The 16,115-nt window shown below is 37.9% G+C and overlaps 1 protein-coding gene across 1 annotated transcript; it reads left to right on the top strand.

Annotated features, from left to right (window-relative positions):
- The first annotated feature begins 602 nt into the window (after positions 1 to 602).
- On the top strand, positions 603 to 11,510 carry jeb (low-density lipoprotein receptor domain-containing jelly belly protein). The gene is made up of 2 exons (XM_072299209.1): positions 603 to 849; positions 5,866 to 11,510. The coding sequence occupies exons 1-2, from the start codon at positions 712 to 714 to the stop codon at positions 5,923 to 5,925; spliced, it is 198 nt and encodes a 65-aa protein (XP_072155310.1). The 5' UTR covers positions 603 to 711; the 3' UTR covers positions 5,926 to 11,510.
- Positions 11,511 to 16,115: the final 4,605 nt, after the last annotated feature.

The raw sequence follows: 16,115 nt of genomic DNA, 5'->3' as shown, positions 1-16,115 counted from the left end.
TTCGCGGAATTCTGGATTACCGTATCTTTTAACACTTGAAAATTTTTAAAAGATAACAATAACCTATATGCATCAGAAAATAACTGAAAACACTGAGTAGGGAAACGAAAGTAGAAATTAAAGAGAAAATTACTCGAGAGCACAGAGTATGATGACTTGCGATGGTCAGGAGAGAAAGTGGCATAAAAGCGGAATGGAAATCACCAAAAAACCAGAGGAGAAAGTATTAGTGGAGTAAAAGAAGGGATTCACTACAATGACTTCTTCAGAAAAAACGCAGGATCAACGTTTAAATGTTGCCAACTTTTCCACATAAAATTTTTTTATATTTTTTAATAGCGTGGATTTGAAACCATGGGGAAATTATGGAGCACCACTTAAGGTGATTTGACCCTAATTTACAAGACAAGTTATCTCTAATGGTTTGCCACAATTTTTTGTGTAGATGCATTTAATAAAATAGGATTTCTAAAGATTTTGTTATCAAGAATGTATGTACCTTTTAGTTTTTAAATACTAAGGGAATGTCTTTAATATAGATGTTCCCGCAAATGGGGGAGGATTAAGTGTGGCCAGAGCGGGAAAATATCAATCAAGGAACACGTGAAAAATGTCAACTGTCATGGAAGGAACTTAATATATTATAAAGTGCGTAAAAGCTAACATTCTTTTTTGTCGTTTGTTACAGAATGCCCGCCTTCAGAAGACGGGATGGAGCGGTTCGCGTGTCCAACGCCCGACCGGATGGGTAGATATAGGTGTATAGACGATCATGTCCTTTGTGATGGATTTATAGACTGCCCAACGGGGGAAGATGAAGACCGGCAATCGTGTATGTTCTACAAAACGGTAAGTCGCCTTCAATTCTCCGTGTAGGCAGAACAGTGGCATCCTTGATGGTTTGGTGGCCTATTCGGTCCGTTACGTAAACTCTCCATGCGTCACGTTACAAAACTCAATAGAGTTCTGTTCTGCCGTTCGAAGCAAAAATGCTGCAACTCTATCCTAGGGTCTTGTCTACATGAGCGCGGTTCCAGGAACTTGTTATAACTCAGCTATAACTTGTTCAAGAATAAACACTAAGAAATGGCCCAATCTGTATGTAACAAGGATCTCAAATTAATATTGCCGGCCAGGTTGGCCTAGTGGTCAGCGCGTCTGACTCTAGGTCAATAGGTCCCTGGTTCGAATCCCGGTGGTGGCGTCTAATTTTCACGGAATTGACGAGTAGATCTGTTGGAACAGACTCTTTTCGGCCCTAATCCCTGAAAATTGGAAAAGCCTGGAGCGTGGAGATCCCACGATGTCTACGGACACTAAACATTATCTAAAGTTGGCTGAAGGTGCTTGACACGAAGCCATTAAACCAGCAGGAAAAAAAAAACCTTAATATTCCAATGTAAGCTACCCGAGCTGAACACTCTCCCCCCTCAGCCTGATTACAAATGATTACTTAAACAAGTTTTACCTTTACTCCAATAAAATATAGATTCAAGACGAAAATTATTCTTGTTTTGATTTTTTGCCTGATTTTAGTAATTGTATTGCATAGAATGTAAGTTCCTTTTTGCAAAATGCAATCCACTTGTTCTTGGGGCTCGAAGTTCGTGGAACTAGTTCGTTAAAACTGCGCTCGTGTGGCAGGGCCTATGGATTTTGTCATTATTTTCGACGACCCGTTTGATTGCAAGAAAACAAACAAACATTCGTCCTATTGTCAAGCTGACTTGTGATCTCATATTAGAAACAAGCAGAAAGTTCTAATACGTAGACATTAGAGAAATAGTCAAGGGGTTTGAAAGTTATGACGTAAATTTACTTTAAAGTATACTTAAATTTTCATGACTTCCATTGCGTAGTTCTTAAAATGTCATAGAAACGTCTGAATAGGTCTTACCTCCCTTGTAAACTGCAACCACCAGCTGACAAGGATACTTTAATTTGCTCTTTGTCTTCCTTGTCCATTTCTTTGTCGATCAATGTCATCGTCAGCCCATTACTTTCAATAAGTATGACCATTGTTTGTATCCCGCAAATGAAAATAAAGAAAGGATAATTTAAGCCACAATGTGGACGCAGAGACTGAGATGAGACCGTGCTCATAAGCCGAAACCCAATGGGATGTTAGTGAGTAGATGGGTTCTACCCATAAAGGCAGTATGAGAGAAGAACGTGGAGCTCGTGGTAGTGCCTTAATAGATAGGCGTATTTGGGAGGGTCCCTTTGTGGAGGGATCCCTTCCGGTTGATGGCGTCCAATTAACGCTGTTCGGGACCAAATCCGCAGACTCGCGACCCACCGCCGTGATTGCGGCCCCGAATCGTCCCTTAAAACGAAGCCCGGAAACAAGCTTGCGAGTTGCACACATCCATTCCGCCGCTTTATAACCTATCTTCGCCGCACACTCTCCTCAAACGCGATATATTTTAGATAAAGATAATATGATTTATACGTAAAGACGGTATACTTTTGAGACCCCGCATCGGAGACAATACTGCCGTAAGGGAAAACGCCGTATGAACATCCCAATGTTGCCGAATTTCCGTTTATAAAACATTCATTTTTAGGAGATTTATGAGTCTTTTTCATTGGAACTTTTAGATGCTGTAGATTAAATGGAGAATTTGCATGGACATGTTTTATTGCTTCATCTGAGAGTGCTTAAAGAGCTGATTTCACAGTATTTTTTATAATTTTTTTCTGATGTGGGAAATAGTATAAAAATGGATTCAAAAGTGAGAAAATTCATCGCCTAGAGAACGTCATCTGGCGGCATTTCCCATTTAAACATGATATTTTAGCAGATTAGATCATTTTGTCATATTTCTTCTCCAATAATTGTTCAATTCATGATTGGTTCATGGGGTATCCTCGTTTTCAGTTCACTCAGTAGTTTCCCTTTTAAACACGAAATTCATCTTTCAGACACCTGCAAATTCTCCATTGCGAGATAAAATCTTTTAAAATTTGGGAGAAAAATGTCCAGAAGTTTCCTTGGAAATATTAATTTTATCAGAAGAAGTTTGGCAACTTCGGAAAGCTCATACTACGTTTTTCTTTAGCATGGCAGAATAAAGTTCAGAGACCCTGAGCTGTTATGTTCAATCTTCTCCATAATATGGAAGTTACTTTCGAAAGTTAACTCTGAGATTTCGCATAATCATAACTTATTACCAGGAAGTTGAGCAAGTGACTCAGCAATTCTAACCCAATTTACAAAAAATCGCTTACCAAAATGCTCAATCAGTGCTCAAGCTCAATATTCAACAGCCATGATTAGGCGAGTTTTATTTGAATTTTTACTCAACAATTTGTTGCTCATTAATCACAATAAATATAAAAATAGCGTTGACCTTCAGACTAAACTTCTGCCTCACACTATCATAAGTTATACGAATAATTCATTATGGGCGTATTTCGATACACGCGTAATACGTGTACTTCGTGATGCCCGTTATCCGCGTGTTTCTATGGGAGGAGCAACGCGACGCAACGCACGGTGTATAAAGCGCCTTCATTTACGAAGAATACCATACGAGCACATCAGAGCACGTTTAGTTGCTGGTAGCCCCTTTTGCCTCTGCGCTATTCGCGCGCTTGAATCGCAGAGATAACTATAGACGCTACCTTCGCTAGTACATTTAGTGCGGTAAATCAAATTAATTCGAATGTTGTATATGAGAAATAATACTAATTAACAATTTGTGACCTGCTCCCTTCAGGAAATGGGCAAATATTTAGCCAAATTTTATTTTATTTTATGCTCATGCTCAACAACTTACTTATCAATCATAATTGGGCGAAAAATAGCTTTGACCATCGACTTTAACTTTTGCCTCACTCGATTACATAGCTCAGTTTGCTAGTACGGGTTACCAAAAATATGGGTTTATCGTCTCATCCCGTGCTCTCACTCTTAGCAATGCGATCGGGTTAGGCAAAATTTAAGTCAACGCTAAGTCAACGCTATTTTCTCATATGATATGAGGACAAAGTTAAGGAAATAATTCGCCTACTGATTGCTAATGAAGGTTTTGGTAGGTATTCCTCTGGGCAGTTTTTTTTTAAAAAAAAAAAAAAAATTACGTCAAGTTTTCTCAAGTAGTACTTAGCTCAACTTTTTGGTTGTTTTTCGTTATTTGACCAATCTGAGAGTTAATTTCCGAACCACTTTTAAATAAGTGCCAATTAGGGCCTCAAATGTCGCTAAAAATTTGACATTTTTTTCTTACGGTCAAAATCTCGGGGCTGACCCCTTAAGATTCCCCAAAGCCGTTACGGGATATATGCAGCATTAGTTCCGCGAACTAGGGATTCCAGGAACGGCGAGTTACAACAAGTTCCTGGAACAATTTCGCCCGAGGCTCCTCGTGTGGACAAGGCTCTCTGTGTCTCTGAAAAAATTATTTTTGGAAATCGGGATTTCGGCCAGATTTCGGAATTGAAAATCGCAGTGCGCGCCATGGATAAGCAGCGAGTAGATCGTCGGTTAATTACATTCGCTGGGGTGGAATTTAGTGGGGCGGGGGGCGGGGGGGTTGTCGACTGTACTTGGCAAAACCGACGCGTGGTGACGGTGGAATTAAATTTCTCTCTTTGGAGTGCGGTGGCGGGCGGAGCTCTTCTTTGAGCAGCACCCGATTCGAGTGAGACTTCCTGTCGGCGAGCTCCTCTAGTCCTCCACTTGTCCCTTTTTCCCTCCGTTTTTCCGCCCTTTAACGGAATTTAAAGGCCCCACGCCCTATAATACAAACGCCAGTGCCTTTCAATTAATCCTAGTAAACCCGAGCCTTGTTTTCTGCGAGGACTCCCACGCAAGGCATCCCTGAAGAATTTGATTCGGACGTCACTAAGCAGTCTAGAACTGTCTTCGTTAAAATAAAAGTACGTGCAACAGCTTAGCAAAGGTAACACACAGAGTGTTTCAAAAGAAAGTATCTATCTTGAATATCTTTTATAAATATCGAACAACTCCATTCGAATTCGTTCAAAAGATATTCGAGGTGGTTACTTTCTTTTGAAACACTCTGTATGTTTGATGGAGCCCCGTGCGAAATTAGAGGGCACAAAAGCGCGAGTGCTGTCCATAAACAATGAACGCTTAAGAAAAATACAGGACTAACATTTATTGAGGGAGTGCTCACACCTCATCTCGCCTTTTCCCAGATTAAAGGATATAGCTTCATACCAAGGTTGCACATAAAGAATCTTAAATTTGCCGCCTAGAAGTACTTTTTCTTGAATCAAGAATTTGGCTGCTTAATATGAACTACTTTTTCTCTAATCCAAGCATTATTTTTCTTGTGTCGAGAAAAATTCAGCTTAAATCAAGATGAAACTAATTCTTGACGGCAAATTCAAGAATTAACATGCTTCAGCCAAGCACCTTTTTTTTTCAGTGAATATTTTGTCATACGTAAGTTGTGAACTCTAGATTGTATACACGGCGTTTTTGTAAGCACGGCAGAAACCCATTAAGGATTGAATTTAGGATTCATTGCAAAAAAAACACATTGGATCTAGAGTCCAGACTCTTAAAAACATCGACAAAAAAAATACTCTTGATTCAATAGGATTTTTGCTTAAATCAAGAACCGAGCCTCTTAATTTGAGCGGATTTCCTCTTGATTTAAGCTTAAATCTGATTGAATCAAGAGTCCTTTTTCTTGTCTACGTTTTCAAAGATACAAAGCGGTCAGCGTGAAACGCATAGCGCCTACAAGACTTCATGAATACTTCACGCATTGCGCCAAACACAGTGCGATCGGCGCGGACGCGAGTCTCTGGACTCTAGATCCAATGTGTTTTTTCCCAATGTTAGGTGGATTTTCCGAGACTAAATTAGGTGTGCTTGATTTGTTTCAGACAAAAGCTCATTTGGACGTGCTAGCGGACGCCCTCCTTCGCTGGGCGAGAGGACGCTAAAAAGGGCCGGAGCCGAGACCCCAGCCGGAACGAGCAGAGTGCCCCGAGGACGGGACGCCAACAGGCAAATTTATCACCAGAATCTCAAAGTTATTTTTATCAAATATAGTCAAGTATCATTTCCGACGCGACGTTGCGCTGGTGAGTTTGACGCGGGGCGGCACTCTGACTCCAACAGACGCCGTTAGTGGTACGTCACAGAAAAGCCATCCACTCTCATCGGTAGCATTGAAAGATCCCATTAGCATTGATACTCTTTGTATCCGATTCCGTGTAATGGAGAATCCTTTTGATGACGTCACCGCTAATGGCGTCTGTAGACGCCCGAGGAGACGCGCGCCGAACATGTTCGTCGAACGTAACGATAGTTAAACAAATGGCAATCAGAAAAAAAACCCTAAATAATTTATTCATGATTTATCTCTCGCATTATGTTTGTTTCTGATTTTTTTTTTCGTTTTGTTTCCATTCAAACTGTCATTAAGCACATAAGATTTGTGATTTTACAGAATGAAGCTCATTAGCGATCGCGGTCCCCCGCTTTTTAGTGGGGGTGCGTTTTTTTTTTAAAAAAAAATCGCCGTGGAGGAATTCAATCAATTTCTGTCAGTCAATTGTTGGCTTTAATTTTCGTTTTTCCCGAATATCGTAGTGATTAACATTTGTAATATTATGAAATGTATTGATGATATTTTCGTTGAGGTTTCGCTCGAAAGAGAAAAAAAAACCCCTTCGAGTCTATCAACATAATACTGGGCTATAAAATCAATCAGAAATTTTACCTTGAATCTAATCAATTTTAACTTTCATTTTAACCTCGATTATCACCTGTATTTTTACCCTGGTTGGTTAGTTAGTTAGTTGAGCGGGTAAGGTTTAACCTCAACGCACTGAGAAATAGTGGACTTTTTCTTAGAAAGGAAATGGTTTCTTCCAGATTTTCTCCTTGAGGGATGCAAGAAAATACTTCTTTGGTTAAAGAAGCGATTTATTTTATTTATTTATTTTTAGTTGTGACAGAAAATATAAAACACGAAGTTAGCTATACCTTTTTATCAGGAATAATGTAAACTTTTTTGAACTGTAATTTTACATGACATGATAGGCCCCTTTTTCATTCATGCAACATATGTTTCCGTTAGCGCAATAGAAACTACTGAGGCAACTGGTTTTTTACCTGTAGACATTATGATTTTTCTCACTATAGTTGCCTAAAGCTTGTCGCAATGTTTCACACACGAAGCGTAGTCTCCTGACAACATCATATACCTCAAGTATGCTTGCGGCAATACTGCTGGTTGAAAAAAAGCAATGACCCATTATTGGGCATTGGAATATTATCCATACATCTAAACAGCACCCATATACACCTGACTTCGTGGTAATATTAATCAAAGCTTTATACTTAAATCAATACTAGGACACATGCACTGTACGTGATCAAGTTTTACCTTCGAGGCTAAATTAATATATGACAGTACAAATTGGCCATAAATTATTGCCGTTTGAAAATTGATACAATATTATGAATCAGCGACGGCTTTTAAGTTGTACAATTAATGATGTGATCACATGAAATTTTAATGCTGGAAAAGGAACCGTAGAGCAACTTCTAACTTTCCAACCTTGTATCGAGCTTAAATTTGTGACTCAGTATGGCAGACTTCCTTTCACCTTCTGATAGTTGACTGATAGAAACATGATGATATGCTCTGTATCGGATGGTTATTAAACGAAAATCTCTGTTAAGTTTAGAATATGCAAACTTTTTATCCGTCTGTCTTAATCTACTCAGTTTTAAATTCATCAATCAATTGTTATTTATACCTGAGAAGGTGAAGGAACAAAATGTTTGTCGAGAAGGCTAACCAGTGACGGTTTTCATTTATTCACAAATTTACTTCTAATATGTAGTTTAACAATAGTCTCTAAACACTTCAAATAGGTAAAATTCTTGAAGTTGATAAATTCAAAAGTGTTACGTCTTTGTCCCCTGAAATTTTGAAAAATGATCGATCCAACGTGCCATGCAATCCATCTAAAAACTTATTTTTATTCAATACATGACTAACATTGTAGAATATTAATTGTTCATACGTCATAATGAAGGAATTAAGTTAAGGGCAATATCTTCATTACACATGGAAGTCTCTGCAAAATATGGCCACTTTGTGACGGCGTTTTTACTCTGGAACTTGGTCAAACAGTCATTACAGCTCAGCTATCATACCGTTTTACAGTACTGATCAATAGTCAATTCAAAATCAACTTTTGTTTCGCAATATGTTACTTTTCGTTGTTAATACTTCCTAAGTTCCGAAGAAGAAACGATAAATAATAATTAAGGTATTTTGGAATTGGACGTATTCATGCTAAAAGGAGGAATTTTGCACGCAACCCCTATGTGTCTATAAGCATAGTTCCTTTTAGCATAAATACATTCAACTTTTTATTAGCAACCAAAGAGTTTGTTGCCTCACTGGAGAGTCATCTTGATATTAAAGACGGGGCAAATTGGTTGAATTCCTTCGCTCAAGCGCTCGTTTCAATCTAGATTTTTTGGATTTGACTTGTGAATTAAAATTAATTCAATATCGCACAAAGACTGAATAACTACCTTTAATTTTGATTATGATGAGAAGTCGGTTTATGTTATAAATCCGCCAAAACTACTTAGAATGCGACTAAGAACGAAAGTATGTAAATGTTTTATGAATTATATTTGATAGATAGTTTTTATTTAATTAATTATGTGGGCAGAAATTATTGTTCCTCTTCTCTTTTTTCTTTGTTAAAAGTCTTTAATGTTTCATAAATCAAGAGAGTGACCTTTATCTATTTTCTGGCATACAACTTAAAAAAACTTAAAACTCAAAGTATGAATTATGCATACGAATTTCAAGGGAATTACATTAACGAGCAATTTCTTTTTATTTCTCTTTTTTTGCAAACACATTGAAATTTTTTTAAAGAAAGGTGAAAATCACACAGGAACAGTTACAATCTTTTAATATCACTGAAGAAAACTATGTATTTTGATGTTTCTGTGTACTTTTCTCGCACGTAAAAAGTTCTATGGACTCGACTCGAGAGACACCTTTACGATATTGTATCATACGACTAAAAGAAACAGTATCTCAATTGCAGCCTATGAGGTGTTTCATTTTAACTTTGTTTTAAAATTTGATGGAAAATTAACCAATTTTATTGCTTGAAATTTTTGCCAAAATATTCTCTGTGCCAGGGAAAAAAACCGGGCAACTTTTAAAAAGTAATGATGGTTAGTTTTCTTTTTGAAAAATAAAATACGCAGAACATTCCAGCTAGGACGAGGTGCAGAGTTTCAAGTTCCATAATCGATAATTGACCTGGAGGAGATAGGTTCCGAGAATTCAAGTGACGTATTTCGATAAACTATTTTCGTTTCTGATTACATTCGACTGAATTTAAACCTATGTTTTGTCCCTGTTAATATGGCAGAAGTCAGGGCGATCGAAATTCATGAAAATAGACGTCACCATTATGGACTATAATTCAACGTATCTTTAAAGGCATAATCTGCTATTGCTCGGAAGAAATACAGAAGAAATACAAAAATGGGGATGACATGAAATTTTGACGAGTCTCTACTTAAACTTTTGATAGTTGTTTCTTTCCAAAATTACTTGCATGCTCCAACGTTCAATATAGTTCCAACAAGTGTCACGAAGATGCAGTACGTCACACATTTTCTTCCCTCGTTTGATTGCCTCTTTTTGTTCTCATCATTTTTCCTCTTACGTGACAACGTTGTTTCAATTTCCTAAATGAACGTTGAGAATTGTTTTTGACTAATTTTTTATAATTGTTCATACATCTATCGTCTCTGATTTACATTACCAACCGTCCGGCAATATATTCAAACTATTTCGAAATGGGACCTGAGTCATTTTCTGTGAAGATTGAACTATGAACTGTCTAACCTTGTGAATGCTCTATGCTTATGCTAACATTATGTTCTTCCAAGATCTTGGAAGAACATAATGTAATCAGGCTATCGAGGACAATGAACGATTCTGTTTTTTAAGTAAAGGTATGTGATAGGAATTTTTCTGAGCGAAGTTCCAAAGAATGACGATGGGCTAAGCGTCTTGGATTTATTGACTTTTAATCTTGCTAAAAAATTCCAGAATTCTTAGTCAAAATGTTCCGGAATTCTTTTTGGATTTTTGGCATTCGGGACGGAACGACTGTGCGGGACGATAACAACGGGCGGAATTCCGATAGTTTTTATCACTCCTCATCTAGAGACATTTTACGAATTGAGTTCCCAGAATGGCTGTCCGTTTATTATATTCTCCTAATGCCACGCCAACAATGTCCGAGGGATAGTTACTTCAATCCCACTTCAAGTGATAGTTACTTCAAGGAATACAGTTGCATTATCACCAAACCCAGCAGAAGGAAACCCAGCTGAAGGAAACCCGTTCCGTAAATTGCGCCTGGTTGCTTGAGAATGCAACCATTTTGGCTTGGTGGGTGGATGTTACAAATTAGGAAGAGAGCAGGCAGGGTAGGGATTTTTTTTGTTTTGGTATCGGTTGTTCTCATACCTAAAGCATGCTCGTGAGTTTACAGGACATAATGAATCATATGAGATTACAAGTCTAATGTGTAGGTAAGAATCATGTGCACTGCTTCCATTTAAAATAAACACTTTTAAAGACATTTTGCATCATTGGCTGTTTGCAAACTTTTGGAATTACTTGCAAGTATTCATTGCTTGAAATTTCAATATCAATACATCTTGCACTAAAGTGTGATGTGATTTTTAGAGATGTTTATGAGCAAATCTTGAAGGGTAAAAAATTATGGGAAAATCGGTAGGCTGTGGAACTGATCAAAATTGGCATGGGCATGACAATTTATACAGATCTAACAAGTTTTAATAGTGAGGCTCAAATCGTAAATTTTTAATGCGAGATTATGAAGTTAAAAATCTCTGAAAGTTGTGAAAGCAGTCTTTTTGCACACAATTTTTTGCATTTGTTTTATGGTTTTCAGTGAAAGAGAAGGAGATGATTAGACCTTATGGCCACTCGGCATCGTTCTCCCTGAAATTCTCTTTTGACTTTAAATCTAATTATCACAGTGTCGATGGCTTTTCCCCATCCAATTCGTCTTCAGTATCTTCAAAGGGACTTCTCTCTCTTGAGGGGAGCTTTTCATCAGTAAGTCGCCTCAAGAAACGAGAGAGTAAATTAGATTCGGATGAACCGGTTGCATCATTTATTACGCCAATAATCTGCCCCAGACCTAAGTCACAAACAAGTATCGAATATTTGATAAAAATCGATACACTCCCATCGGAGACATAGCTTCATAGCTTAAATCCAATCAGACACAATCGATTGCTCTAAGATCCATCATCTGTGGGTTCATCATAATCGATTATTTAGCATGAAATGACTTCGGTCAATACAGCCCTAATTTGCTATACAGGGTGCGGCAAAAGTCCCGGGACGGCTGTTTATTTGTTAAACGGCTACACGTAGAAAAACGAATTTTGGGGGATGTTCTTGGGTCAAAGTAAGCTACTTTTTGGCACTCCCCAAAATTTTTTTTGGGGCCCCCCCTAGGGGAGGGCGGGGGGCAACTTTTTTTTTTCAAATGGTAACCCCCCCTTTGTGATACCTCATTCGAAAGATAATAAAAAAAGAAAATATTTGGCGCAAACCGCAGGTCAAAATGTTCATTTTTGACAAAATGGCGGCCGGTCAAAGTTCAAAATGGCGGAAATTTGGCATCTCCGTTGTTTATTGACGGATTGGTGTGAAACTCGGAATCCTAGGGTTTTTTGAGATGAGAAAAACGATTCTGGCATTGGTTTTCCAGAAAAGTCAGTCCTTTTCAAAATGGCGGCGGTCAAAATGGCGGCCTCGAGCGGAAAGTGGATATTTAGGTTGCATATCGTTGGATTTGCATGAAACTTGGTATCTGGAGGTATTTTGGCACGAGAAGAACGAATCTTTCATTGGATATCTGAAATTTTGACAAATTCCAAATAGGGCGGCGGAAAAATTGCGGGAAATCAGTTTTACGGCTCTTTACCGATGGATTTGCATGAAATTTAATATCCTGGCGGTTTTTGGCTCGTTATAAAGGAATCTTTCATTAGATTCTTGAAGTATCAAATAGTTTCATGCAAATCCATCGGTAAAGAGCCGTAAAACTGATTTCCCGCAATTTTTCCGCCGCCATTTTGGAATTTGTCAAAATTTCAGATATCCAATGAAAGATTCGTTCTTCTCGTGCCGAAATACCCCCATATACCAAGTTTCATGCAAATCCAACGATATGCAACCTAAATATCAACTTCCCGCTCGAGGCCGCCATTTTGACCGCCGCCATTTTGAAAAGGACTGACTTTTCTGGAAAACCAATGCCAGAATCGTTTTTCTCATCTCGAAAAACCCTAGAATGCTGAGTTTCACACCAATCCGTCAATAAAGAACGGAGATGCCAAATTTCCGCCATTTTGAACTTTGACCGGCCGCCATTTTGTCAAAAATGAACATTTTGACCTGCGGTTTGCGCCAAATATTTTCTTTTTTTATTATCTTTCGAATGAGGTATCACAAAGGGGGGTTGCCATTTGAAAAAAAAAAAGTTGCCCCCCGCCCTCCCCTAGGGGGGGCCCCAAAAAAAATTTTGGGGAGTGCCAAAAAGTAGCTTACTTTGACCCAAGAACATCCCCCAAAATTCGTTTTTCTACGTGTAGCCGTTTAAAAAATAAGCAGCCGTCCCGGGACTTTTGCCGCACCCTGTATTATTTAACGCCACTCGGCAGGTTATCATCCACTGGGGCTCAGGAATCTAACGGCAGTTTCCAGTATCAATCAGCGAGTAGAGAAATTATAGCGTAGGCTCGATTTCAACGTAGGCATAATATACTTTTAATGATGCTCGTCCTCTGAAAGGCTTGAAGGAATAGAAAAAAACAATGATTCTATTACCTTGACGAAGAGGAATGAGAGCCAATAAAAAAAAGGAGCGAGTTTTGAAGGGAAAAAACGAAAGCCACTTCATGAAGAACATCTTAGTTGCGCTGGGGAAAAAAAAACGCACTGGTGTCATTCAGATGCGATGGAGAACACTAACACGCGGGATGTCCTTTCCCTTCCGGGATGATTGGCGAAGGGAGTGGGCGGCCTCAACGGTTTCCGCTTTTACAAACTGAAGAAAACTCGGGAAATGCTATTTCGATACGAAGCTTCGAATCGAAGGTACTTAAAGTAATGCCACCGTCTTTACGTCAGGGTTTCGCCACGCGGCGTCCATTTATGCTGAAAATTTCTGAATTGTAAAACATGTATTTCAAGTTCACCTTAATCAATACGAAAAATGAAAAAATTAGAGGTCACGGAGCTTACAGGAGTGACAAAGAATTCTAAAGAAGCAAAGGTAGAAGAAAAACATTATCCCAATTAGGATTATCCTGCTTTCGTCCGAAGAAAGGAGGCCGTAGCTCCTTTACAATTTTTTAAATTTTTCCTCACACAAAGATTTCTTCCCAAGGAACCCTGCCATTAACCACCCTCCATACTTTCAGGCTGATTTTGTGATACTATTGGACACGCATACTAAGAAAATGTAACGGAGAATAAAGAATCAAGTTGCCTTGCTGTAAAGAATTTTATTTGGAAATAACAGACAAATCTGGATTGAAACATTTGTGTTTCAGATATGTTTTCGTTTTTTCTTCCGAATGTTCAGAATGTCCTGTGAAAATTTCACGGCGTTCTTGAAAGTTTATGTAAGCCAAAGAGAAATTTCAATTGGCATGCATAGGCTAATGTAGGTCTGCAAAGTAGGGCAGGTCGTGACAGCTATAATGAAAAAGTAAAAAATATGAGATCTCTAGGAAATGTGTCATCGATTAAAAAGGACTAAAGTTATAGCGCCTTCAAACTATACCATCGGCAACACGGGCGTCTCTTCAAAGCGTATAGTAGCATGCAGACGTTGTTTTCAATCAATTAAAAAATCCCTTGATTATGAATAGATTGCCGGACGCGAATGAATCTATCAACACATACTTACGTTATTACTGCACAGTCTGTTTCACCTTACATGTTTTCAAGCTATCGAACTGTATTTCATTGATGTCTGTTATCTATAATTTATTTTTAATGTTTTTTAAATTCAGTAAGTGTGAAAGGAGAAATTTTGCAATTTACCATCATCGTATCAGCTATGAGTGCTCGCTTTATTATTTTGCCTTGCATTTTCGATGGAAGTAATCAAACGAGCTGTTCCAGTTAGAATGAGTTTCACCACGTGTTTTATTTCATCATATCTTCAATTATTTTAAGGAAATCTAAGCCATGAGGCAAATTATATATGGTCATGCGGACGAAAGCTTTAAGATACTACCAACGTTACCAGTTTTTGCCAGTTATTTCTCTTCTTGAGCCTCTAAAAGCCGAGTTATAGCACCCACATAAGAGGTACTTCCAAAGCCAATTTTCGTACATCAACGACACTATTATTCCTCTATTTTAAGAAATGTTAAAAAATCGATGCTGGTAGCCTATCTCTATAGATATTGGTTGTTCAATTTTTTTAAAATGGTTGAAACTCAGTGTTGCCACCATTAGGCTGAAAATCAATAAGAGACTGGCACAGCTACTTGGCCAATGGAAGGCTCAAAGAGAGGGAAAACTTGCAACAATAGCTATACCCAACAGAAATTAGATGTTCTGAGGAGTACGAACATATAATGGAGAAATGACTTATTTTTGGCATGTTGTGCCGTGCATTTCCTTCTCAGCTCATGCGCTTATAAGCTTACCGATGGTTTGAGAACAGATTATTTTTACATTTCTTCCTACATGAACATACCGTTGTCGAGATTACACCCTTAAAAAATGATCCCACTCCTTCCATTTTTACATTGAAATATCTTCAATCTTTAAAAATGATTATTTAGTTTGTCTAGGTGAGTGCATATGTGTGTTAATTGTACAATAAAAAATAAAACATTTTTTAAAAAAATAAAATAATAAAGGCAACGTATTCTGCTACTGACGAATGGGGAGTAGATTTCTCCGAGGTAACGCATGAATGAATATTGATATCAGTTCACAATACCAAGCTCTCAACTGGAGTGTAATTGACTCCCCACCAAAGTTGTGCGCACACCGCACTTCCTCCTCATTCGTGGTACTATCAACACTCAGAGAAGTCTGTTTTACTCCTTTCTCCGGGAAATGAAAAATATCTCTCATTCAATCGGATTACCATTTTTAGCAGTGAGTGTGCCTATGGAATGCCGAGATGGCATAGCTTTCCTCTGTTATGTTACCCTCTACTCATTTGAATAGAAGATGCCTCTAGCTGGTAATGAACACAACCAGACATGGGACGCATTAGTCTAAAGATTTACAGAGTTGCATTTAAAAGTTAAATCCTCAGTAAACGCTGAGAATTCAAATATTTTTGGATGAAAAATCCAGGAATGGAGTCAATTTTTTGTATGACAAGGCAGTATCTTAGGTTCTTTTAATTGGTGGCCATTTCGAATCTGCTCCATAATTTTGTTTACTTTTCAGAGAGAGCTTGTGCTTTGCCTTGACTCTAATTGAACCCTCTTTTAGCCACAATCTTGAATTTTCGTACCTGAGATTCCTGCTTACATTTTGAGAATTTTCCCGCTGAATAGGCCTAACTTACCTCAACTACGATTCTGCATCTCCTTATACACGAGTTCCGCTCACTTGTCCCGAGGAGTTATCTTCCTAAAGGCTCCGTTTGCCTTGAAATCCTGTAAATGTATCTTTTAGCCGCAATCATGCGACGGCATACCCTCGTGTCCTGAATTTATTTGTAAATTTTCCTCTTAATTCGATACAAATTGATTATCTTGATAGTTTATCTCGGTCATAGTCCAGTCACTCCTAACCCAAAACTTATATTTTAAAATGATTGTAAAAAGAATTAACAAAACAGGAGTACAGAAAAGAAAAAAAAAACTTTTACTTCTATTAAATTGTTAACAGGCCCTAGAATTTTTAATAATTACTAACCTTCTTGTTTATAGAGTCTATGTCAAGTTTATTGATATTTTCTTGTATATTTCTCTTTTAAGTTAATTTTTTTTTAATATACTAATTATTTTTGTAAAAAAAAATATAGTAAATTACTTCTTA

This window comes from Bemisia tabaci, chromosome 4 (assembly GCF_918797505.1).
Source record: "Bemisia tabaci chromosome 4, PGI_BMITA_v3".
In the NCBI taxonomy this organism is placed as follows: domain Eukaryota; kingdom Metazoa; phylum Arthropoda; class Insecta; order Hemiptera; family Aleyrodidae; genus Bemisia; species Bemisia tabaci.
This window is presented reverse-complemented; position numbering and strand designations above follow the sequence as displayed.